The following is a 27,879-nucleotide window of genomic DNA, read 5'->3' as shown; positions in this document are numbered from 1 at the left end:
TTTTACAATAGAGTTGTTAGAAGTTATAACGAGTTATTACAATGCGATGCAAAAAATAAAAAAATAAAAATTACCCATTATTCGTGGATCACACACAAGAAATACTATCTATCTAGACTATCCTCAGTTAAATATGACTTTGCCGAGCCCTGCTCACAGTTAAGTCTCATTGTCTCCAGGGTTGTAGTGCATGGTACCCACCTGTATTCACCTTTCTTGCAACAAGCTTCCGTCCTCTCTCGTCCGGCACGTGAACATACGCCTCCGTTCCAAACACTCGGAAGTTTGGAAGTTTGGGAACACGGAAGGAATAGTTTGACTTTTCTCCCCACCAGACTTCGAACTGCGTAGCTTCTGTCGCAGCAGTCGGCAGTAAATTGTGCAAGAAATTGGCGCTTGAAACTGCTTCTGCCCAGTATTGTTTATCCAATCCAGCTTCCAATAGAAGAAATCGCATCATTAACTGCAACGTACGATTCTCCAATTCAGCGGTCCCGTTTTATTGCGGGCTTTGTCGCAAACGAAGACCGCGGGCGGTAGTTTTTTTCTATTATGGCCAACGAAACGTTCCGACGCACATCCTGAACACTACAATAATTAAATTAAGTGTTTTATAAGGTGTTCGGAGAATTTCTTCACATAGTTGAGAACGTACAGTTTTATATCTAGTGACTGAACAATTCAAAATACCTGGAAAATTTTAATTAATTACAGTAGTTTAGTTGTATATTCATTTGTTTTAATCTTTATGATCTTTATGTTCTCCTTGTAAACACAATGATATATTTATGTAATAAATTTCTGTTTGCTTCTTTGTTTCATCATTTTAGGTGGTTAGAATACTGGCATGGGATACCTATAATCATTTGGTATATTACCTCGGTACTCATGAAAAACGACCAGGACAACAACATTTATATGTTGTGAAAGATCCTGTTTATGATGAACTGAAAAGGTAAATTCATTGATATATATATTTCTAATTTTTTATGTTCTATCGGTTGATTTTCACATCATAACGAAACCGAGCTACAAACATACTTTTTATGTAAAATTAGTAGATTACGCGGTTTCCTCGGTGATAGTGAAATTTATTTTGAAATTTATGGTGTATTTTACAGATACAGTCAGTCGCAAAACTAAGTGTACACATGCTACTTGACGATACTTTCTTTTATCTTAGTTTCGAACACTAGAAGATAAAAAAAATCAATTTGTGGCATTGCAAAATTGAGTGTATACTTTAAATTTCTTCAAACAAGTAGAAATACGAAGGAACCATGGAAAATCTTCAGGGTAGGGGGCACAAACGGATCCTGTCTTCTGATGATGAAGGGGTGATTGTGCGAACATTTCGAAAGAACCCTAAAACAAATATTCGTAAATTGAATACAGAAGTAGCCGACACCAGTCAGCAGTCAGTGCAGACACTGTCCGAAGAGTAGCATGCAGGAACATAATGAGACATCGTGTTGCCCGTATAAATTTTTTATATCAAAGGTGAATATGAAAAACGACTATACTTTGCTAAGGCATATGTAAACAGGCCAAAGTAGTTCTGGGACAAGGTCCTTCATACGGATGAGACGAAAACCAATCTCTATGAATCGGATGGAAGATAGATCGTGTGGAGGATCAGTGCTCCAGGTTCAGCAATTGGTTCCCACGGTGAAACATGGCGACCGCAGTCAGCGGATGTATGGAACTGCAATCATTTCGGCGATGGATAAGATGGCTTAATTGAACATGCTGAAACGTAACCTGCAGTCTCTCGCGAAATTGAAGTTTTTGGGTCTCTCCCGTGTTTACTTCTTTCAACAGGATAATGCCCTGAAGCCAACTGATCTCATCGTGCAGCATTGCCTGCTCCATAAATCAACTCAACACACATTCGCAATCACCGGACTTGAATACTATTGAGCATCTATGGTGGGGAATCAAAAAGAATCTGAAGAATAAAAATCCACGAAACAAAGCGGAATTCAAAACGACGATCAAGGAGATCTGGGAAAGCATTCCGTCTACAGTGACCAGAAATCTCGCCACGACGCTTGCAGGCAGTGCTGGACGCCAACTGGGGTCATACCAAATACTAGGGGATTGATTTATGTTATCCGTGAACATTGGACTGATTTTTGTTTTCAAGAAAAGCTTGAACTGTACACTCAATTTTGCCACGTCAATGAAGATTTCTTGTTCGCTTTTGAAACATGAAGTAGAAATGTGACCATTTCAATTTTTTCTTATCACTACGTGAAAGTAAAAAGGATCGATTTTACAGTGAATAAAAGTCGCTTTTAACTATTTACTTTTTAACCCCTAAAAACCCAAAAATAATAAACCAACACGGAGTGTACACTTAATTTTGCGATTGACTGTATTTATCGTGTTTGCTATCGTATTTTTGTGCCAGATGTCATCTGAAATTTACTATCCATTGATATTTCGAAACGCACAGGTCCGGACAGGCTACCTCTTTATCGAAAACTTTGCAATTTCCCACGCTTTTTCCGTTTCCATAATTTTCAACCGATCACCACACGACAACGTTTTTCCGATTTTATGGAAAATGTCCGCATCAATTCCGATTCACAAAAGCGGTAATATTTGCTGCGCAAGTAACTATCAATCAATTTCTATACTCGGTTCTATTGGCTTTCCATTGTTTCGCGAATCGTTCGCGCATCTCACATTATGTTGTCGGCTACTCTTCGTTCACGATGAATTCACTGCATGAAAAATTATTTCGTTTCATACTAAAATAATCGTGACCGAAATAAATCACCCCAGAAAATGGGCCTGATTCTCGAATACACTTCACGGTGGAAACGAAATGAAAAGTATCCGCAATGACAACGGTACGGTGTCGAAATCTGGATATGAAATTAGTTTCCCACTAAAACTTATCATTATAATATCAAATTATCTTCAGATAAAATTTTTGTATGAGATTATTATACCACATGACGAGAACAAACTTTTTCATTCACACCAGTTTGATACGAAGAAGTTAATTTTTATTAATGATTTTTATTTGAAAAGTGCTCATTCTGCCTGAAAACTCATTATTATCTTCGACACTTCACTAACTCGTAAAACGTAGTTCAATGACGTGCCGTTTATTTCGTTTCCATCGTGTATTCGAGTGTATTCGAGAAACAGGCCCAATAACTCCAACTGAAACAACCGCTCAGAGAAAATGTAGTAGGCTACAAATATTGTGGCGCGGAAAAATCATCATAGGTATACAACCTCACAGAAAAAAGCGTAATTTCTATTTCTAATTCATTCTGGGGTCAATGTAATGAGGGCGAAGTTCCCATTTCACGAGGATAAGGAATCGAAGCGGCACAAGCTGCCAAGATGACGCGATCCGAGTCGACCACCGACCCGCTATCGGAAGCGGCGAACTGTCACACACAAACCTGTATACCACTAATTGGCAGATAAGTTTGAAACATATGATTTGATCCATTATCAAGGTCGGCATACGTTTGTCCGGTGCATTACGTTTGCCCGGTTAATTATAGGTATTTTGGTTTGGACATTGAGCGCGCAAAATCATAACTTGTATACTCGCGCACGGTATCACAAACAGTCTTATATCCATGATGTTTTTTCCGCGTCACAATATTTATTTGTTTATCTTCGACATAAAACAACACACTACGCAGCAATGAGCAGTACAGCGTTTTCAAACAATAAATATCTTCAAAATATTTCGTGTTTCGTTTGATGAAACCTAGCATGCCTTCGCAGTGACTGAAGCAATCTGTTCCGTGAACCTTAGTTTGCTGTCTACGAGGATTCTCAGAATCTTTACGATACTCGTACGCTTCAAACCTGTTATCGCCATTTTATAATCGAAGTGAATTGGTGTACGTGAGCGGCTGAATGAAATCACGCCACATTTGGTGACATTAACATCCATCCCGTTCAAACTGCACCATTCCAAAATCGTGTCGGCGTCCGATTGCAACACACAACAGTCTACTAGCGTTGAGACTACTCGAAAAAATTTTTGATCTTCAGTATACATCGATTTTGGTGATTTCAGTGTTTCAGGTCTAACGGCCCCAGCATACTACCTTGAGGGACTCCGGAGTGTATCTGGAACGGGTCAGAGTAGGTATCACCAACTTTCACTGAGAAACAGCGTCCAGTAAGGTATGATAGAATCCATCGTGTTAGCCACTCTGGAATTCCTATCCTATGTGCTTTGGCGACATACACAGTGTCGACTTGCTGTCGTTTCTCCATTTTGTCTACCAGAGTCGATACGAAGCAATCCGTCGAGGGATTGCAGCTTAAGCAGGACTTCATGTGCTGAAAAATTAATTCGAGGCACGTTCACATCGAACTGCGGAGTACTGTTCAGGTAACTTTCAGTCAAAGGTGGTGAGTTATTACTTGACACACTTTGAAAGAAAGACGAAAACAGATTCGTTGAGTCATGCGACGTGATGGCAACAGTTTCCCGATAGCGCATGTTTTGAGGTATAACTTTCGTCGTTTTTCGATCGTACACGTAGTTCCAGAATGATTTCGCATTTCACATTATCTTCGATGCGATGAATGTAGCCGCGAAAACTTATTGTGTCAAAGAGTTGTATTGGGCCTCAGCTTCACGCATTTCAGTTTTTCGTTGCTCACCCCTGCATTTGAAAAACCGTTTCCTTGCTTTACGAAGTCGATTTCGAAGATTACGGAGCTCCACATTCCACCAGGGATGGTGTTTGTGAATCATTCTCACGCGTTTTCTCAACGGCAAGAGCTCATCGTAAAATCGGACAACTGCTTCGTCCACTGATCCTATTAGAAGAAATTGCTCCCAATCGACTTGCTGAATTTTCTCATTGAGTGCAGCCAGATCACACCGATGAAAGTCAAAGCGTTCAATATTTTGTTCTATGAACTGGTGCATAACATCGATTCTCAATACGATCGATTTGTGATGTCGATTCACATTCAACAGGGGCAATGATGGTTTGAAAATATCTGCGCTGGCTGCACTACTAGTAAAAACCAGATCGAGTTGCCTGCCACTGTCATTAATTAATGAATTTTGCTGCTGTAGTCCGGTAACCAACATAGATTCGATTAAAGCTTACTCCGGTTCGGTAGACGTATTTATTGGCAAGAATGAGTTCATGTCCTCGTCACATTGCCAGCATAAATTTGGCAGATTGTAATCACCTACCACTATCATTTTGTCACGGTTCTTAGCCATCGAAACAATTTGTTGCATACAAGCTGAGTACATCTCGTAAAGTGAAGTGTGAGAATTCGGCGGTAAGTAGACGGTGGCGACGAAAAAATGTACGTGCCGTCACCAGTGAGAAAGGCGGACGAGCTCTTAAGATCGGTTTTAACACCAATCAGTACACCACCAATATTCCTAGCATACTACACTTTTTCTGAGCGATTGTTTCTGTTAGAGTTGTTTCCTGGAGCGAGTTATTCCGGGAACCTCAAATAATATAGCGTGGTGCGTCAATCAATTTGAGGCATCCAGGGTAGAATGATTACCGGGCAGCACAATCTTTAGTAATCTTCAGCAATTCTTCTGTAGTAGCATTGAAAGAATGATTACCGGGCAGCACAATCTTTAGTAATCTTCAGCAATTCTTCTGTAGTAGCATTGAATCACTTCGACCATTAGTTGATAAATCTTCAGCAATATGCCATGTGATTTTGTAGTCCTGCGTCAACAAAGCGGTCATGCATTAAACATCACTCTCTATCAATTTTTAAATTTAGATGGATGATAATGGTATTGTGACATAGTTTTTACTATTGAGAAACCCAAACGGGTCGGATATTGCATATCCTTGATCCTCGGGAGTAGTAGATTTTTCTGTGGAATGCTTATAGTAGACATTATTCCTACGGTATACCATTATCCTTTAAAGTATCTTCGGAATCACTTAAATAATGTAGACTAAAGACACTTTCTACGTGATTCTACAACTATTCACACCACACTGTGGCATTATATTAATATTCAGTGAGCGCTCAACTGTTTAAACTGATGACCAGATGATTTCTAGTTTTCTACACAAGTACTATGATGGCCAAGACTGCAAGGAACGGTTGTTATTTTTGTAATTCATATCTATCCATTCGTTTCGCAGAATTTGATATATCACACAATATGTTATCATAATATATTTATTTATTGAAGAATATTTTTTAGATCAGAACCAAGTTGTATTACTTGTGACCTCAGTGAAGTATTGTGGAGCAGTCGGTATTACTATAGCAATTGTACGCATTTCGATGCTTATATGAGTCCGCCTCCTCATATGGCGTCGATTTCTGGTATTACGCATTACGTTCTAGAATGCAAAGGCCCTGGACTTCCACTCGCTGGTGAATTATAAAAGTATTCTTAGAATTATCAAAACGTTACATCCATGTTTCATCAACAGTTGTTCATTCGACATTCAATCATAGACTAGTAAAAGTACTCTTCGACACTAGACCCGTATATACATCAAAACTACAAGAACTTGCACTTCCAACGCAACGATCATTTGAAATTCCCCTACCACATGGTACTCGAGCAGCGGTTCAACTTTTACTACCTCCAAGCTGGCGAGAAGAGCTTCGGGATGCGGCATTTCCAGTTCTGGTTGAAGTGTAAGTAAAGATTTTCCTATTCGTAATAATATAAGCCTGATTTATTTGGGTATTATTTATTTTCCAATGGCTCAGCAACGTAAAGTATCAATGAGTCGTGTTTATGAATAAGAACACCCTCTGTGAGTAGAACAATGATTATTTAGAAAGGATAAGAATACAATTAAGAAAATAAATGACATAACCACAAAAAAAAAGTCACAGGAGGGTTGTGTCCGAGACACGACCGTATAGTTGACGTAGGATTCCGTTAGGCTATATGTAGATTTTGAATATGTTTGAAGAATTACACCGTTAAATTTTTTGATAATTTTAGTGGCTCTGAAAAGGGCCGTTTTGTTTGGTTGTTGGGTATTGTTTGTTCACTCCACCAGTGTTTACCGAGTGATGATGACAGAAGGATGGTAAACAGTCGTTGGATGGTGCGTATCAGATGAAAGATACCGAAGTGGAACGAGATATGATGAAAACCGCCTTCTGTGATCCTAGACGAGATGCCTCCTGTGTTATGTATGGATGAAATAAAGAAAAAGAACTCATCAATGTTATATAAGATAATTACCAATACCGAACACAATTATCAATTTTTCTCATCACTAAAAACATTAAAATAGAGAAAACATATTTGAAATGGAAAAGGTAATTTTCTTTTGTAATTTTCACTTTCTGGATGTTTATTCAACCCAATGCGAATTTTAATTGGACTAACAACAGCTAGCACTATATATAGAGCATATGGGAAATCACTTTTTCTAATATTTCTTCACTTTTCCAATTTTTCTCGTCGTACAAACTTTCCTTGATTGAAAATGGACACAACAAAACAGACAGCTAAAACCAAACGACCCGTTGTCGAACACATCGTGGCTTTCATTTGCGAAAATTGAAATAAATCGTTTCATATATCAAGTAATTTTTAACACAACTGCTACCATATACAATTTTACACTTACACTTGTGTAAAATTTTTCACAATACACGATCGGTCATGATATGTAATTTCACGAAGCAATCAACATTAAAGTTCCAAATTTAAATTTTATTTGCTAGTATTAATCGTATCACTCACCTTACTTGAAATATAAAAATGGCCCCGACTTGCATGTATTTGCAATGCCGATTTCCCCCGGGCACCTTAGTTTTGATATCTCTGTTAGAGAATACATTTCGGTAGAAACAAAAGCTCCCCCTACTTTTATGTATTTGCAATGCAGATTTTCTCCAGGCAGATTGGTTTTGATGTCTCTGTTAGGGAACACATTTCAGTAGGAACAAAAGTTCGCCCTATTTTCATGTATTTGCAATGCCGATTCCCCCAGGCAGCTTGGTTTTGATGTCTCTGTTAGGGAACACATTTCGGTGGGAGCAAAGTTACCCCTACTTTCATGTATTTGCAATGCCGATTTCCCCCAGGCAGCATTGTTTTAACGTCTCTGTTAGGGACCCGACGTATGTGTCGTCAATTTCGACCAATCAGAAATGGGTATTTCCGTTAGAATAAGGGTTTAGATTTTTCAATTGTTCGATAGTTAGTTTCATGACATATATTATTTTATTCAAGGTAAAAAATTGTTATGGAGTGCCGAATTCGAATGACGCAAAAATCTTATCAATCCATCATGAAATGACTGAGCAATAAGCGATTGAAATTGGACAATCCGACAAACGATGTGCTCGATTTTCGATTTTCAATAATTGTACCCCAATATGTTCCCGAAAGACTTAATCCTACGTCAAAACTTATGCTTGAGACTGTACAGTTTGTACAGTTGAGAGAATCACAGATCACGAGAAAATTGGCTCGAAGCTTAAGTAGCCGAAAAATGCAAATGTTTTAATAATGGTTTATTTATTTATTTATTCATATATTTATTTAAAATTTTTTTTGTTCATTAATATTTTTTATTGATTTACTAACTGTGGGGGAGTTGTGGGTCCTTCCTTCGATATTCCGGTGGCTTCTCCCCCACATAGATGGGGATTGATAAAAGGACTCTTCCGCAATTTTACAATTCACACACTTTTTATTGTTACACAGTTTTACATATAATTCACAAACTATTTATTTTACATTTAACATTTAGAAACTATTTACAACAAAGAATAATTAACAAAGGAATAAACTTGTTCGGTGAGCCTGGGTCCTGGGTTCCGTGTGGTTGGTTTGGCGGTGCTAAGTCAACTCAACTCTATCGCTCGATACGAGTTCTCCAGGACCTATCGATTGGGTTTTGCGATGTTTTTCTCGTTGAGATTAACCGAGGATTTTTATCTCTCTCCGATCGATCTCACTACTGCTAATGCGAATTAGCGGCAGTTGATGATTGTGGTCATCTCTCTCCTATTGCGTTACGTAATTTTGATGATGAGATATATCTACTCGTTCAGGGCCGGATTCTTCGCTAAGCTGGGTATATGTACTTGCAGACATCCAGAAATAGCCGTATTTCTGAAAAAAGAATAAAAGAATTCCTCTTCGATTGGGATAGGAAGGGAAGGGTAATGACTGGTTTATTTATTTGATTATGACTTCCTTCTCGTTATCTGGATCTGGCAGGATACAGATCTTCTCCACTGGACGCTTCAGCAACCCTGTTGCCGTCTTAACGGTGACCACCCGGACCACCCCGTCGGTGCCTAGATGTAGCTCCTGGATTCGGGCCATCTTCCAACGGGTTGGAGGTTGATTCTCGTCACAAAGGACTACAAGTCTTCCGATCTCGATGTTTACGGAGGCACGCCACCGTTTCGATCGCCCTTGAAGTTGGCTGAGGTATTCCCGATGCCATCTGCGCCAGAAATCTTGCAGACGACGTTGAACTAGTTGCCAGTGCTTGAGCCTATTCACTGGAATCGTTTGGAAGTCCTGATCTGGAAGCTGCTGTATGGAGGCTCCAATCAGTAAATGTGCTGGAGTCAATGGCTCCAGATCGTTGGGGTTGTCCGATAAAACTGTCATCGGCCGTGAGTTGAGGCATGCTTCTGCTTGCACTAATAGTGTTTGCATGTCTTCGATGGACACAGGATGATTTCCAATCACCCGCAGGAGATGAAATTTTGCACTGCGAACGGCTGCTTCCCACAGTCCGCCAAAGTGGGGCGCACTAGGGGGGTTGAAGTGCCAATTGATGCCCTCAGCAGAGCACTCCTTTTGTATAATTTCATGGTGATTACGGTCTTTCAGCTTGACTAAAAGCTCTTTCAGCTGATTTCGGGCTCCGACAAAATTGGTGCCGTTGTCGTAGTAGATATCAGTACACCGACCTCTGCGACCAATGAACCTTCGTAACGCCTGCAGGAAACGCTCCGTAGACAAATCTGATGCCAACTCCAGGTGCACCGCTTTGGTGCAAAGACACACAAACAAGGCTACGTATGCCTTGACCGCTGTTCGTCGTGGCCCTGATCGAATATAAACGGGTCCGAAGTAATCGACGCCCGATTTTTGGAAAGGCCGCGCTGCTGTAACGCGTGGCGAGGGTAGTTCACCCATATGGTTGAACGGGTTAAACCACGAGCCATTGTTGAGTGGCTCGTGGTTTAACCCGGAAGCACGTTCGGCATTGGTGTATTATGTGTCTCACTACACTTCTGCCACCTAATGGCCAAAAACGAAGACGACAGGTTCCTAGTAACAACTGAGGACCCGCATGCAGTAATTTCTCGTGGTTATGACGAAGCAGTAGCCGTGTAAACCTATGTTTAGCTGGAAGAACCATTGGGTGCTTCGTTTGCTCTGACTCCACAGAGTGTTTGAGCCTTCCGCCGACTCGTAGAACTTGATCCTTATCAATAAACGGATTAAACCAACGTAGAGGGGATTTTCCGTGGACTAACTTTCCATTTCTGAGCGCCTTGAGCTCCTGTGCGAACGTCTCTCGCTGAACGCACCGCACAAGCGTTGATTCTGCTTCTCGCAGTTCAGATGTAGTTAGAAAACCAGCGCCCTTTGACCCCTTTTTCTGGAGTAGCCTTATGAACCTTCGGTATATCGCAGTGCTCCGTATCAACTGCGTGTAATAGTTGAATCTTGCAAAAAACGTTTCGTTGAAATCTGCATACGGACAAGCTATCGCTGTTGCTACACAGCGACGCATTTCCTCTCTCCCTTCATCGTCTGGCATATGATTCGGTAGGGATGGCCAATTTTCTTGGTCCATAGCCAACCAGCTTGGACCTTTCCACCATTAGCTGTTGTCGCGAATCTCGCTAGGCATGAGTCCCCTGGATATTAAGTCAGCGGGGTTGTCGATCCCGGGAACGTGTCGCCAGTGAAAATCTTCTGTAGCCAACTGTATCTTGGAAACCCGATTTGCAATGAATGTAACCCATGTTGCCGGAGGTGATTGAAGCCATCGGAGGACGCAGGTAGAGTCTGTCCAAAAGAATGCGTCTACGTATTAGAACGTTGTTTTCCTCATCTCGACTACGCAAATAAATGCAGGCACCATATGCCTTCTGCGACGCATCAGAAAAGCAGTGAATTTGGAAATCCACTGCATTTGGTATGACAACACATCGATCGAATTCAATGTCGTTCAGCAAAGGGAGTTGTTGTTGATATTTTTTCCAGTTTTCGCACACTGTGGGAGGCAGTGGCTGATCCCAGTCCAACTGATTTCCATATTGATCGGTCTGTGTCCATAAGGATTGCATACATATTTTGGCAGTTGACAGTTTGACTGGACCAATATCCCCTTCTGGGTCAAAAAGAGTAGCAATTCGGGATAAAATAAGCCGTTTCGTAAGAACTTCGCTATGTTCCACCGGAGGTATAGTGAAATGAAATTTGAAAACATCCTTTTTAGGTATCCATATTAGACCCAATGTCTTCACAGAAGGATAAGCGTCCAAAACTATGCCCGTTGAGTCGGGAATTGCCAAGTAACTCTTAGGAACATCTCTTAGAACATCTGGGTGATTTGACGCCCACTTTCTCAATCGAAAACCTCCACTTTCCATCATCTTTTCCAGTTCGAATCTCAGTCGCAACGCTTCTTCAACGTCATCAGTGCCTGTTAACACGTCATCCATATACGTGTCCTCGCTAGCGGCTCTTGCTGCGAGGGGAAATCGTTGTTCCTCCTCCATTGCTAGCTGTTTCAGCGTTCTCGTGGCAAGAAACGGAGCTGCTTTGGTTCCATACGTCACCGTGTTTAGTTCGTAAACTGATACCTCTTCGGACGGTGATTCGCGCCAAAGGATGCATTGTAGTGACCTATCTTCTTGGTGTACATTAATTTGGCGGAACATCTTTTCCACGTCCGCAACCAGCATGATTTGCTTGATTCGACAACGTAGGATAATGGACCTCAAGTCATCCTGTATTATTGGGCCCACCAACAGGCAATCATTTAATGATTTTCCGGATTTCTTTTGCAGGAGGCATCGAACACCACCCTAACCTTAGTCGTTGTGCTTGCCTCCTTGATGACTGGGTGATGTGGCAGGTAACAACGCTGACATGCATTAATTTCCTCACCAACTACCTTCCACATGTGTCCAAGCTGCTGATACTCCGACATAAACGCGATATACTGTTCCCGTAATCCGTCATCCCTGGCTAACCGTCGTTCGGTCCCATGAAGCCGTCGCAAAGCGATGTCCCTCGACTCGCCTAACTGCGCCAAAACGTCTCCATTTCTCGGTAGCGAAACAGTAAACCGCCCATCTGTCTCTCGCCGTACCGTATTTGCATAAAACAACTCGCACCGTGTCTCCTCCGGTGAAAACCCATTGCTTGTCCCAACCTCCTCACAGGACCAAAATCGGGCCACAAGCTCCTCCAATTTTTCAGCCGTAGACATATTGCAATTTATGCGTAAGGGATGATTTACTACGGACAGTCCACCACAGACAATCCATCCAAAGACCGACTCATTCAGCGATGGCAAATTCTCTCCTAAGCTGATTCTACGACCTGTCTCGAAGTAGTCAAAGAAGGATTCGATCCCTAGAACGACATCCACGCTCTTAGATATACAGAAGGAAGGATCGGCCAACTCTACTCCTTCTGGTATCTTTCACCCAATTGTATTCACATTGGCCGTGGGTAAGTTGACTGTCACTCGAGGCAGTACGAGGAAGTTCAACTCACGGGAAAAATTCGAAACTCTCGACTTGACGGTAGCATAAATGCGTTGATTTACCCTGGTTGATGTTTGTCCGATTCCTAATACTGAGATGTCCACCTTATCTCGATTAACCTTCAGGAATTGACTTAATCTTACGGAGAGAAAATTGCTCTCTGACCCGGAATCGAGTAACGCTCGAGCTAGATATTGGTTGCCATCGTCATCTTCCAACAGCACGACTGCTGTAGCTAACAGGACTTGTGAGGAATATTGCTGTACGGTGCCGGAAATCATACTGTTGGATGCTAGGTTTGCAACATGAGTGGAATTCGTTGGGCCCTTGCCCTCAATTGGATTGTTCAAGCTACTGGTTTTACCACTGTTAGCTGTGCTCGTCCCGCCATCCTTCCCCAACTTTAAGCACACCAGGGTATGGTGTCGTCCCTTGCATTTGCGACATGAGAACCTTGACTGACAATCCTTCGCCTGATGGCCCGTTCTGAAGCAGTTTCGACACAAAGCGTGAGTTCGAAGAAGTGCCTCTCGATCTGACACGTTCATCTGGAGAAATGTTGAACATAGGTGTAAAAGATGATTGGAAGAACACGCTATACAGCGAACCACTGTCGCCATACTGAAACTGGCCTTCACCCCAGCAGCTTTCGGTTTGGTTACAGATTGTTGTGAGTTGGAAACGGTCTTCATAGGCATTGACTCCAATACGTGTATCCGTCTTCGAATGAACTCCGTCAAATCAGCCACGGTATCTCGTTCCTTACTAGCCGTGAATTCCTCCCAACCTCTGCGTGTAACAGGGTCCAACCGTGACGTCAGTATATTCACTAGCAGGAGATCTTTATATTCAACCTGTTGGATAATTTGATCTAACGTCTGCATAGTCCTTTCAAAACCTTCCAGCAGCTCATGCAGTTCCGCAATGGATTCCTTGTTGATCGTTGGTAGCGAAAAGAGTGACTGAACCTGGCGCCTTCTTAGCTGTTTGCTGTCATTGTATCGCTTCAGCAACATCTCCCAAGCGATGTGGTAGTTTGTCGTCGTAATTTGTAGAGGATCGATTAGATTTCGTGGTTCCCCTATCAAACAGCCCTTCAAATAATGAAGTTTTTCTACCTCTGGAAGATCCGGCTTCGAATGGATCACAGAAATGAACAAATCTCGGAAGCTGATCCATTCGTCAATATCCCCATTGAACGTTTGTAATCGGATTTGCGGTAGACGAACGTGCTCATGCGTATGAGGAATAGGATTATCCTCTGAACAGACCGATTGGTTTTTCACTGGTAGATCCGTCATTCCTCTCATCTTATCCTTGAGAAAGGATTTGACGTGGTAAAACCGTTCACAGAATTCCTGTCGCTCATCATCGTAGGTCCCATCGGAGGGATCAAAATCGTCGTGCACCTTGATTTCGATCAGCGTCTCACTTTATTTTTCCAAAAGGTTTTCCAATCTCTCTAGGCGAACCTCCACCTCACCGATGGTTGTATCCTCCTTGTAACGATCAACAAAATGCTCGATGTCATTTACAGTAGCTTGCATCTCCTTCAACTTCGTTGTCAACACCTTCAACGACGACGGTTTTTTGGATGATGATGTACTCCTCATGGCGATGTGTATTTAAACCCAGTATGGAGAAACAGGAAGGATCGGATGCAGTAACCAATGTAGGATGCCTATCCCGGCTAGACATACACTATTCTTTCACTGACCTGATGAAACAGTCACTGATGTCCAGTTGTAACAATTACGATTCCAGTCTCACCAACGATAGCAGTTAATGTTGCTCGGATACCACATCAGCATTCAAAAACTCGGAATTTTGGATAGGACGGGGAGAAAAACTTGGTGTAGTAACAATAGAAAGACAGCCTCGACTGGGCATATACCAGTGTATCTCACCTGGAGAAACTAGTACTGCTTCCAAATGTACAACAAACATACAAATTCGATCCGAAATGTGTGTACCCAATTAGCTCTTCATATATATTGCACAACCAGAATAAATATAATAGGATGTATTGTGCCACAATACTTCCTTTATGTGCAATATCGAGTCTCAGTAGTAACAGAAGGTGATCAGCAGAAAAAGTGAATCGAAGAGGAAAAGATTCTCAAAATTGTGTATTTCTCTAAACCTAGCTTGGCAGACATATACTGCTCTTAGACTCACCCAGAGAAATATAATTTGATGCCTCCTCTTCTTCCGGAAATTGTTGGCAATTGTGATTGCCAGCATCCAAGGAAACGCGTTGATAACCAAGATCCAATTGAGCCAATAAATTTGCCGGGAATTATCCGAGTGCCAAAGCTCCTTTCCTAGTTCCAGTATCCAAAGGAGTTTTGTCTTGTAGGGTTCCTATTGTTCCTTTGTTCCTATGAGTTCATTCAGCATGCACAATAGCGCTTTGTTGTACTATTGTTTGAAGTCACAATGGCTGCCAATTCCTTTGTCCTCATACAATGAACTCACATGCCATTGTTTTCCGCGGGTAGATGGTAGACCATGCAGATGAAATCGAATGCCGGAATTAGAATCTACATTTTTGCCTAGCTCGGCTGGACATATAGGTGTCGGTCCAACTCACCTGGAAAACCTTTTCCATCGACGGATGTCCAGTCCAGAGCACCTGATACAAAGCTGATGATATTCTTCGTTGCGCCGTCGGTGTTCCTTTTGATGAAAGTGTATGAATCCCTTTGATGCGTCCTGATCCGGTTCGAAGGACCAGCTTATGTGGGGGAGTTGTGGGTCCTTCCTTCGATATTCCGGTGGCTTCTCCCTCACATAGATGGGGATTGATAAAAGGACTCTTCCGCAATTTTACAATTCACACACTTTTTATTGTTACACAGTTTTACATATAATTCACAAACTATTTATTTTACATTTAACATTTAGAAACTATTTACAACAAAGAATAATTAACAAAGGAATAAACTTGTTAGGTGAGCCTGGGTGCTGGGTTCCGTGTGGTTGGTTTGGCGGTGCTAAGTCAACTCAACTCTATCGTTCGATACGAGTTCTCCAGGACCTATCGATTGGGTTTTGCGATGTTTTTCTCGTTGAGATTAGCCGAGAATTTTTATCTCTCTCCGATCGATCTCACTGCTGCTAATGCGAATTAGCGGCAGTTGATGATTGTGGTCATCTCTCTCCTATTGCGTTACGTAATTTTGATGATGAGATATATCTACTCGTTCAGGGCCGGATTCTTCGCTAAGCTGGGTATATGTACTTGCAGACACTAACTGACTCAGCAAACTTCGTCCTGCTCAAAATTTATTTTTCGTTATCACATCCAAGTTGTCCAAGTTGGCGCACGTTCATGGGTCCAATCGAACTGTTCATTGATTGATCTTCTAGTCTACTCTTTAAAATTTTTTTTTGACGTAGGACTACGTCTAACCGGAAGATATAGGGGGTGAAATGGAAATCTAGACACTGAACAAGTAGGAAAAAATGCAAGATTTGGAACGCTTATAACTCGAGCATTTCTCAATAGATCGCAAAGGTTTTTGCATCAATTGATAGGAAATATATCTACGCATCTATCATAACGAATAACATTTCATTTTTCTTGAGATAAATAATTGAATAATTGTGAAATATCAAGCATTGTCCAAATACACTATGTGCCCATTTTTGATTGGTCCATTTTGTGCTCCTCAAATCGTACCGACCAAAACGGGCAACCAGAGCAGCAGCGAAATAGAATGAAGCACGATTGGAAAGGAAAAAGAAAAAAAAGAGGGAAACATTGGTCGCAGTCTCACACATGCGTAATTCTCGAGCCAGCCAGTCAGCTTAAAAATCCCCTCTCCGCTGCCGTAACGATCATTCTCATCCGAACCGTACACCACATCGTTTCGCATCACCTCACATCAACAAACCAACACAAGCAGCCATGGTTGGATATGGCAAAGGAGGAAAAGTGAAGGGAAAGGCAAAATCCCGCTCGAACCTTGATCTGGAGTTCCCGCTCGTGTTGATCTGGAGTTCCCCGCAAGGGTAGCTAGGTAGCTAGGTGCACCAGTCCACCTAGCCGGCGTTATATAGTTTCGGCCGCCGGAGTGATCGAGTTAGCTGGCTTAGGTGCTCGCGACGATAAGAAAACCTGCATTCGGAACAGAACACATTCGGTTCGGCGGACATCAAGACAACAGGCAGTTGCAGCGAATGGCGAGTGGCAAACGCAATCGCAAAACGGCATCAGGTAGCAGAAGAAAAAAGTTTGTTCTTTATACAAACTGCTTTGGTGGCAAATCCAGAACAAGGCGTACTAAGTACTAAGTTTTCTAAATTGGAACCATTCCATAAAACAAGGCGCTTTTCAGGGCCATTAAACCTTCCAAAAAAGAGTTTAGGAAATAAAGTTCAATGCTTTCTAAAACATTATCCAAAATAATAATAAAACACAAATTGATGTTTTCATAATTTGTTTGCCAGGATTTGATGAGTATGTGAATTTGGCAGTTGTTCTGAGCTTATTGATAGTTAGGGACTTTCCTGATTATTCAATTTTCACCAATTCCTAAATTGTTTCCAGATTTAAAGTACAGTAATCTATAATTAGTTCGACATTTAGCTAATTGGACGGACATGTAATGCGACTTATTTAGTTGGACATTTTTGTAAACATAGAGATCCAAATTATGACCCCACATTGAAAAGTCGACACTGTACCACTGTCATCGCAAATGCAAAATTCAATTACAGGTTAAAATTACCTCCAATCCGGCACTGAGTGGTGGTAATGCGACGTGCCATTGAATGTAATTTACTGTAAAATATGTCACAAGCTGGATGGGAAGAAATTTTCCAACTGTGAAAGCTGTGGCGAGTGACAACAAATCGCTAAACAGTAAGTTTTAGCCGAACAAGATGGGGATATCGAGTGATAACAAAACAATAAACTCTTTAGACTTTTTGTGATCCTGAAAAGGACCCTTTTTAGTCTGTATGTGAATCCAACGAGCGAACAAATCGTAATGAATGTATTTTTTTGCCATCGCTCCCTTTTAACGCTCATTCGTTCGTCTCGTTGGACCCGCCCCTTTGGCTGAGTCTGCCGATTTGTCTCTATCCTGTGAGTGTGTACCGCTAGAGTATGAAAGCTGTCCCCTTTGTATAGTCCTACGTCACTCCGGTTATGTCCCCGACATTACCCACCCGTCTTTTTCTATAAAATTTCAATACTTCTTCTAAAACGCGACATTTTAATATCAAATTATTTTCAGACACAATTCTCGTGCAAGATTTTTCATCCACTTGCAAATAACATGTTTCTCCGTTACATGGAATAAATGTTTGATACAGAAAATATGATGGAATGAACAAAGCCCTAAATCGGACTATTCCTTTCTCGAGTTTGACTCTTATCAATTTATTCGGCGATCCATTTTTATTTATATAGATAAAAGATGATATAGGAGTGCGTTTTATCACATTAAAATCCATTTCAACTTTCGAACGAAGATCAATTTCGTTACCACAAACATTAAATGGACTATTAACGCTTGACAATATGTAATTGTAGCATGCGAATAGATTTTTTCGAATTTTCCTATTTTCCTTCAGAGTTTTCCGAAAATATTCAATTGTCATGTTTGGTTAGATTATGTTTGGTTGGAATATGTGCATTATTTTTATGGGACCCCCTCTCCATTCCAGAGGAGGAAAATGTGTTATACCAACATAGAAACATTTCTCGTACCCAAAAACCCTCACATCCCAAATTTGGCTCCATTCACTTCATTAGTTCTCGAGTTATGCAGAAGTTTGTCTTTCATTTGCATGGCAGCCCCCATGTCCTTAGAGAGAGTGTGGGTGTGTCGAACCCATGCCAAATATGGCTCAATTTGCTTGATTAGCTCTTGAATTATGCAGAAATTTGTGTTTCATTTGTATGGGAGTCCTCCTTTAGAGAGGGCGGAGGAGTGTCGAACTACCATATAAACGATATCATTCGCTGCTTGGCTATTGAGCTGAGCAGTCCAGTCTTTTCTTTCACCCCTCAATCCCGTGGCAAGTTCGTTCGTTGCGATAGTGTATGCGTTCGCATTCTATTTTGCGCTCGCTTCTGGCGCTTTTTTAAGAGTGTTAGTAGAGAGTGAGAAGGACGAAGTATCCTCGTAGTGAAATGAACGGAGAACAAGTCAATCCGTTTGTGAAATCTGGCCTTTCTAGAACGCCGACGAAAAAAAAGGGATGCGGTAGAGAACTCGTTAGCCCGCGCTGAAAGTGAGCCCGCTTTGAACAAAACGCCGGAAAACAGTAATTTCATTTTAAATGTGAAGAAACCAATAGACAATAAGATCGCTATTTTATAAGATAAATGAGCCCCAATAGTGCAAACACAGCAAAAAAAACAAACATTACAACCAACACAGTTATCCCTCTGAGCAATAGGTTCGATGCCCTTGCTCCAGGGAACGACAAAAGTGCACAGCAAGAAACTGTCCAACCGAAGCCCGCACCGATTTACCTGCGTCAGGTGGTAACCAGAAACGCGATTGAACTAGTTAAAAAAGCTATCGGTAGCAACAATTTTCTGTGCTGCAATGTGTAACGCGGAAATATTAGTGAATTGAAAGTGCAGTGCAATACAATTGACGATAATCGCAAAATTGTGAACGCGTTAGAGAAGGAAAAAACTCTCTATTACACCTACCGCTTAAAAGCTTGGAAAGGTCTAACTGTGGTGCTGAAAGGCATAAAACAGGGTGTTTCACCCGATGACATAAAAAATGTTCTAACCAATAACGGTTTTGAAGTGGCTTCGGATGTTGAACCGATTGAAAAAGACGGGTGGGTAATGTCGGGGACATAACCGGAGAGACGTAGGACTAAACCAAGGCCATTTTATAGCGGTGGTCAAATTTGATTTTTCAAGATAATGAATACGCAGTATTATATTAACAGCAGAGATAAAGGGTGAAAATTTTCTATTAATGTGGGACCCTACAGACATACAAACAGGTCAGGTTGTATGAAACCGTTTAAAAAAGTAGTTGGTTATTTTGTTACTGTGGACGCCTTTTTCTGGTGGCGGCCATTTTGGATTTGCATTTTCCATAAATAACTGTGTTCTACTAGCCAAGTCCTTCATTTGATACCCATATTCGTGCAGTTTTGAGGCCATCTTAAATTTGTGTTCTTCACAAATACCTGTATTCTTCTATTAAATCCCTTTTCATTTGATATCCATTTTGGCCGCCATCCTGAATGTTCAAGATCATGGAATACCCAGTTTTAAAATGACTGCAGAGACAAAGGTATGTTCCAAATTTCAGATCAATCGGTCAACAGGAAGGGGGTCAAATTTCTATCTATTAACAGGTTACATACAGACATACTAACATGTTACAGCTAAATAAAACCGTTTAGCATTCTATCAAATCGAGTGCGATTAGCCTCTCCTTCACCCGGCGCGACGCTTCCACCGCTTTTAACACACTTCGATAAGCGATTAGGCTCTTCTGTTCCACATCGCTCGATTGTAGAATCAAGAAGAAGGTAGGAAGGAATCCTATGCTTCATAAGATATTTAATATATGCTGTAAAGAAAAGTAAATATTTACTGTTCCGAGGACCGAAGCGGTAACGAAGCACAAATGACCTAGATTTCCAGCGAAGGGCGTGTTCCGAAACAAAAAAAGACCCTTTTCAGTGGGATAGGAAGGAAAGGAGTGGAAAGGATTAGAGTGGGATTAGAGAAGTGAAAGGGAGTGTGACTAGTATGGGAAGAAAAGAGAGGAGAAGTGGGGTGTGGGGTGGGGTGAAATGAAATGAAATACAGTTTGAATAGATAATGAAATATAGTGGTTTTGATTTTGATGGTATATTGAAGAGCTGAAAAATGGATAGTTTTATTTAACCCTCTACTGCCCAAGTTTTTTATTTATCTAAATTTTATTTATCTAAAAAAAACTTACTCCACTTTATCTCGAATTTCCGACTATCAACATAAAATACTCCTAGCAGAAAACTGTGTGTATGTGTGATAGATGAAAATATTCTAAAGGCGTTCTAGTGGGGGTCAACATTGAAAATAATGTCCGAATTATCTGAAAAGAGAATCCACGAAGCCCGTCTAAAGGCGGGCTTGGGCTGTAGAGGGTTAATGTATTTGTCCTTATTGGTGAGTGTGGCTGTAAAATTAGGAAATCAGTTAGTAATGCAATAAACGGAATATAGTTGTGAGAATATGTGTGTGTTTTGTTTGGTTAAGTCGTTCGTGAGTTACAGTGTCGCAAATATGGAGCAAAATAAAGAGAAAATCCGACATATTTTACAGTACTACTATGACAAAGGCAAAAATGCATCTCAAGCTGCCAATAAAATTTGTGCAGTTTATGGACCCGATACAGTTTCCATTTCCACCGCACAACGATGGTTTCAACGTTTTCGTTCAGGTGTAGAGGTCGTCGAAGATGCGCCACGCTCCGGAAGGCCTGTCGTCGAAAAATGCGAAAAATCGCTGAATTAGCCGAGAAAGACCGGCATAGTAGCAGCCGTAGCATCGGCCAAGAGCTAGGAATAAGTCATCAAACCGTTATTAACCATTTGAAGAAGCTTGGATTCACAAAGAAGCTCGATGTATGGGTGCCACACACGTTGACGCAAAAAAAACATCTTTGACCGTATCGACGCATGTTAATCGCAACAAAATCGACCCGTTTCTGAAGCGGATGGTGACTGGCGTTGAAAAGTGGGTCACTTACGACAACGTGAAGCGCAAACGGTCGTGGTCGAAGCCCGCTGAAGCGGCTCAGACGGTGGCCAAGCCCTCATTAACGGCCAGGAAGGTTCTGCTGTGTTTTGATGGGATTGTCAAGGAATAATCTATTATGAGCTGCTTCCCTATGACCAAACGCTCAATTCGGACCTGTACTGCCAACAACTGGACCGCTTGAAGGTAGCACTCATGAAGAAGAGGCCATCTTTGATAAACAGAGGCCGCATTGTCTTCCATCAGGACAACGCCAGGCCACACACTTCTTTCGTGACGCGCCAGAAGCTCCGCGAGCTCGGATGGGAGGTTCTTTTGCATCCGCCGTATAGTCCGGACCTTGCACCAAGTGACTACCACCTGTTTTTGTCCATGGCGAACGAGCTAGGTAGTCAGAAGTTAGCCACAAAAGAGGCCTGTGAAAATTGGCTATCCGAGTTTTTTTTGCCAATAAGGAAGTGAGCTTCTATAACAGGGGTATTATGAAGTTGGCATCTCGTTGGGAACAAGTCATCGAACAAAACGGCGCATATTTGGCTTAAAACAGATGATTGTATCTAATTTTATGAACAAATGAAAATTAAAAAAAAATACCGCAGGACTTTTTTGACAGCCTAATATAATTTAACAAAATTAACACGCTGTGCGATGCTAAAACGATCCATATTGTAAAATGGCAGACATTCAACTAACGATATGACGCTTTGGTTGACAGATATGTCAAACGGTTGTCAGAGCAGGGCTGTATACTTTCGGAAGCCCGAAATGGAAAACCCTGTATATACACACATGAACACGCATACCTGACTGTGAATTGGCGAACTGTAATGAATAAACAATTTCAAGAGTATTTAATGTTTCGATTTAGATTTTACCAAAGAAGTCGGTTTCTTTCAGAAACGCAATTAGATTGGTTTCTTGGGTCTCGTTTCTACTGAGGATATCTCGGAGACTCTGACCTATGTTGTGTCGGACTCGAGCATCTTTGGTATATTGACATTCAAATAAAAGATGGCTAACGGAAACAGGTGTTCGTTGCAAGCACATTGGGGTTTTTCGGCTCTGTAGAACAATTGTGAGTGAGTGAAGTTAGTGTGCCCAATCCGAAGACGGATGAGGACTTGCCTTTCCTTACTATTAGGTGGTCCTCCCAAGGGAGAGTGAAATTTTTCATTTTAAGAAGATGAGTGAGACGGCTGTTTATCCAGCTTATGTCCCAGCTTTCACGGACTTGCTGTTTTACCCAGCGGACAATGTCAGATGGAGGACAGGGCATGTCTGGGGGTTCCATTTTGCTGCTTTTGCCGGCCAATATGTCGGCGGCTGTGTTTCCGCGGATTCCTGAGTGACCAGGAACACAGCATAAGGAGGTGTTTTTATCTGAAACAGCCTCTTCTGTTTGTATTATCCATGGGTGTTTGCTGTTTCCACTTAGAAGGCCATGGAGACAGCTAGCTTAGTCGGAAAATATTGTGGTAAGAAGGAAACCATGGGTGTATTCTTGGGTAGCTATTAAAAGAGCGAAAGCTTCCGCACTGAAGATGGAGCATTGCGGTGGAAGAGAAAAGCTACATATGTATCTACTCTCAAAAATTCCACATTCAACTCCATCGGCACTGACTGAACCATCTGTATATACCTAGTGATTGATTTGAAAATTTGATGCAATGAGGTTATTGATGCAAGCTTTGATTTTTGGTGAGGGGTCTCCCGCTCGGACAGCCTTAAGAAGATCAGGGTTAATGTTCGGCGGTTTGACGTTCCAATTTCTTCCCGTGGTAGATAGACGTTCACAAATATTGGGGAGGTCTTTGTTTGTGAGTTTATTGAATAATGTTTTGGCCCTACGTATTAGTGGGACATTGTGGTCACTGTCAGGAAGTGACAGGTGGCGGATGGCTTTATTTGTGATGGCCTTTGCCGCCAGATGTTTGAGGGGACGTTACGGCAAGAGTGGGGCTAGTGGGTAAAGCTCCGATTGCAATCCTGATTGCTTTATTGTAAACTGGTTAAATGGTGTTTAACATCCTGTCCCCTCCGCGGCTGAAGGTGCCTATTCCGTATAGGATTTTTGGGACCTACCAAACGTTTACAATATTCAGCAGTGTCTTTCTGTGACCAGAGGCTAGGTTGCCTACAATAGCCTTGATGATATTCAGTTTCTTTCTGGTGGCTATTTTGGTCTTTTGGGAATGAGGTAAGAAATTGAGTTTCTTATCAAAAGTAACTCCTAGTATTTTCAATGTCCTCGTTGTGAGGATCGGGATTTTGTTAAGTTGAAGATAGGTTCTCCTACTGAGATGTTTTCCAATGTACATGTGCTTGGATTTCTCCAGGGAGATTTTAAAACCTGTTTTTAAAGCCCAGTTTTGGATGGAGTCTAAGGTTTTTTGAAGCCTCTTTGCCTGATTTAAGCCGAAGCAGCTCGTAGAGATAAGAGTTATGTCATCTGCATAGACTATGATTTTTATGTGGTCGGGAATGAGTTCGAAGATTGCAAAGTTGCGAAGGATTGCATAGCAATGTTGAAAAAGGTAGGTGAAAGTGCTGATTCTTGGGGGAAACTGTTTTCTGGGATTTTTAAAGAAGACCTATGGTTGTTGATGATGGTTTTGAAAGACCGGTTTCCAAGCAAAACTTTTTATGAAGAGCCCTAACCTCCCACGAATCCCCCAGTTGAAAAGACTTTTAAGCGCTGGGTACCTCCATGCCCGATCGAAGGCCTTGGATAGGTGAAGTGAAACGATGTCTATGTTCTGTAATTTTTCAGTTGCGTCGTCTAGGATTTTTTCGATTGCTACGAGGCAATTTCTGTACCTTTTCCCGGGCGGAATGCGAATTGTCTGGAATAATTAATAACTGGAATGGTTAATAACAGTTCGAGATTCGTTGCGAGCCCTTTGGAACTCTGTGAGCAGGGTGAACTTATGGGGGTTATCCGGATGGGCCTTTCTTAGTTTGCGTAAGGCCTTACGTCGACCTTTGATCGCTGCCTTCACCTCAGGCGATCAGCATGGGACGCACTTCCTGCCAGGGATGCCACTGGTTCTAGGGATGTAAAGATAAAGATGATGATGACCCACCTCATACCCCTACAAAGGTTTGAACTGGCCGATTTATCTAATAGATAATATTTATATTTAACCAAATTAAGATATCAGTATTATAAAACAAAACAGCGAACTGACTCTGTTGCAGGTATGAATTTCGATTAATCGAACGTCATATATAGGCAAAAACTTTAAAAGAAAAACAATGGTCCTTTCCTTATCGATACCCAATATCTAAAAGTGTCTACTTAGAACATGATAGAGATCTGCCACATTCAGAAATACTCGATATAACCATCTTATAAAAAGATAGTTTACGACAATTCTGAATGAGCTATCCCCATTCCAGTTTCCACTTCAGACCCACATAAAAATTTCATTATGTATCTGTGTTCTGCCAGTGTTCCATTAACATAGTCCAGGCTCACCAAACGCGCGCGAGGCTCAAACTCTCGTAGACAACTCTTATTACTCTTTTTTTTACAATATACATTAACAAAACAACAACAAAAAATCATCATCATCAGTACGAACATGGTAGTTTTACCTGTAAATAAATTTCATTAATTTTTATCAATTGAAAACATGAATTATTGATTTAGGAAAAAAAATTATAAAACCTGTTTACAAAACAGATTTTATGTGTGAAATACACATTTTCTTGAACTCTGCCATTGTTGCCGCACGTTTAATTTCTCTGGTCATCGAATTGAAGAAATTTATACCTTTATATAACAACGAGTTCTGCGGCCTACTAAACAAAAAGTTTGGTGTTCTTGCGTCATTCGCGTTTCTTGTATTGTATCTATGAACATCACTTCCTCTTTCAATTCGATCACACAAATATCGAGGCAGCATATCGTTCAAAATTTTGAAGATGAACACCATTGTCATGTAATATCAAACTAGAGGAAGTGTATCTACTACATCTTCAAATCAAACGCATTACTTTATTTTGTAAACGCTGCAATCTCGTTAATTGTGTATTATTTGCAAGGAATAGGATCGACGAGCAAAAATCTATGTGCGGTGAAATCAATGATTTATACAATTTAATTTTACTGTTTATTGTCAACTCTTTCTTTAAACGACACAAAACGCCGTACTTCTTGGCAATCTTTTTGATGACATTATTGATGTGAGACTTTAAAGTTAACGTGTCATCAATAATAACTCCTAAGTACTTGATTTCTTTCACGCGTTCTAATGTCTCACCATCTATTTCAAAATTTACGTCAATACTGGAGTTTGCTGCAGAAATGAGCATGTATTTTGTTTTGCCAACATTTAACTTTAATTGTTTAAATTTAAGTTACTGAGCCAGAGAATTCAAATCTTCGGCTATGTGTTCCGCGGTTTCTTTTATATCCTTAGCTGCGATGAACAGGACAGTATCGTCCGCGAACAAATTAATGTCACAGTATCGTAAAACTCGTCGCAGATCATTTATGTATAAAATAAACAAAATGGGCCCTAAGTGGTACCCCGAGTGAGTTGCCAATGGGATCGGAAACAGAATCGTTGAAACGAGTCTTTTGAGTTCTAATAGTTTTCAAACCATTTGTACGCCATCCCTACAATTCCAATGCGCTTCAGTGTTTGTAACAATAAGGGCCTAGAAATTGTTTCAAAAGCGCGTTTACGATCCAGAAATACCGCAAATATAGTCTCTTTCGCCTCGATATTCTCTTTCCATTTTGCTAATACCAGATTCAGCGCGGTTTCACAAGAGTGTCCCTCTCGATATCCTGACTGTTCTGGTATTAGCAAACTGTTAAAGGGTGTGTCACATCAAATTGCATTACGGAAAAAACGTTGTAGAAATTCGCCCAGTAGACCGATCCTTTTGAAAACTTTAGACAGTAAAATAAAAACTATTAAACAACTTTTGGCATTTTTTTTTTATTCATACTTCGAGCCCAAGCCCGTATGCTCGCACCTTCCTCTTTACCCCGTCCATAAGGTTCTGTACAACGTCAGGTTGTAGTTTTTTTTTTTGAACAGAAATCCATTTTCTCTTGAAGTCCGCCTCCGATTTGACAACTTTTGGGTTCTTCCGGAGGGCCTGCTTCATAATCGCCCAATATTTCTCTATTGGGCGAAGCTCCGGCGCGTTAGGCGGGTTCATTTCCTTTGGCACGAAGGTGACCGTGTTGGCTTCGTACCACTCCAACACGTCCTTTGAATAGTGGCACGAAGCGAGATCCGGCCAGAAGATGGTCGGGCCCTCGTGCTGCTTCTGTAGGCATTCATTAAGGTAAACCTGCCCGTTTACCGTGCCGGTCATCACGAAGGGGGCGCTCCGCTTTCCGCAAGAGCAGATCGCTTGTCTCACCATGTACTTTTTGGCAAACTTGGATAGTTTCTGCTTGCGAATCTCCTTCGGAACGCTGAATTTGTCCTCTGCGGAGAAGAACAACAGGCCCGGCAGCTGAAGAAAGTCCGCTTTGACGTAGGTTTCGTCGTCCATTACCAGGCAATGCGGCTTCGTCAGCATTTCGGTGTACAGCTTCCGGGCTCGCGTCTTCCCCACCATGTTTTGCCTTTCGTCGCGGTTAGGAGCCTTCTGAACCTTGTATGTACGCAGGCCCTCCCGCTGCTTGGTCCGCTGGACGAATGAACTTGACAAATTCAGCTTATTGGCGACATCCCAGACCGAACTTCTCGGATCACGTCTAAACTGCTTAACTACGCGCTTGTGATCTTTTTCACTGACGGAGCATCCATTTTTGCCGTTCTTCACCTTCCGGTCGATGGGTAGGTTCTCGAAGTATCGTTTTAGTACTCTGCTGACCGTGGATTGGACGATTCCCAGCATCTTACCGATGTCCCGATGTGACAACTCCGGATTCTCGAAATGAGTGCACAGGATTAATTCACGACGCTCTTTTTCGTTCGACGACATTTTTCCAAATTTACGAAAAATTGACAGTGAAGCATGGTCAACGTGATCTATACACTCTTATCTGATTATAAGCGAAAGCTGAAGATATAATTCCTAAAAATTAAATTTCTACAGCGTTTTTTTCCGTGATGCAATTTGATGTGACACACCCTTTATTATCTATAAAATGTATCAGCTGACCTTTCACAACAAGTTCTAACAGTTTCTCTAATATGTGCAACATGTTTGGGGATTGGAATCACAAGGGATTCCTTCCAAACCTTTGGCACGTGCCCAGTTCGTAAAGAGTCATTTATCAGGTCCAGCAGATCGTGTCCAATGATGTGAAAGCAATCTTGAATCACTTTCGCGTTGACATTATCGGTACCAGCCGATTTTTGCATTGAAAACAGATACCTTTCAACTCAACAAAAGTGATAGGTGAAAAACAATCTAGTCTGCTATTGATAGTAATC

At 41.4% G+C, this 27,879-nt stretch overlaps 1 protein-coding gene across 6 annotated transcripts in view; it reads left to right on the top strand.

The window, feature by feature from the left end:
* LOC129769992 (dipeptidyl peptidase 4) overlaps window positions 1-27,879 on the top strand; it is a 311,477-nt gene that overhangs the window by 114,181 nt on the left and 169,417 nt on the right. For all 6 annotated transcript variants that reach the window (XM_055772553.1, XM_055772554.1, XM_055772549.1 and 3 more), the window contains 3 exons: window positions 831-955; window positions 6,197-6,372; window positions 6,432-6,642. In XM_055772553.1, coding sequence (XP_055628528.1) covers window positions 831-955; window positions 6,197-6,372; window positions 6,432-6,642 — 512 coding nt within the window. The remainder of the gene's footprint in view (window positions 1-830; window positions 956-6,196; window positions 6,373-6,431; window positions 6,643-27,879) is intronic.

This window comes from Toxorhynchites rutilus, chromosome 2, assembly GCF_029784135.1.
Source record: "Toxorhynchites rutilus septentrionalis strain SRP chromosome 2, ASM2978413v1, whole genome shotgun sequence".
Classification (NCBI taxonomy): domain Eukaryota; kingdom Metazoa; phylum Arthropoda; class Insecta; order Diptera; family Culicidae; genus Toxorhynchites; species Toxorhynchites rutilus.
This window is presented reverse-complemented; position numbering and strand designations above follow the sequence as displayed.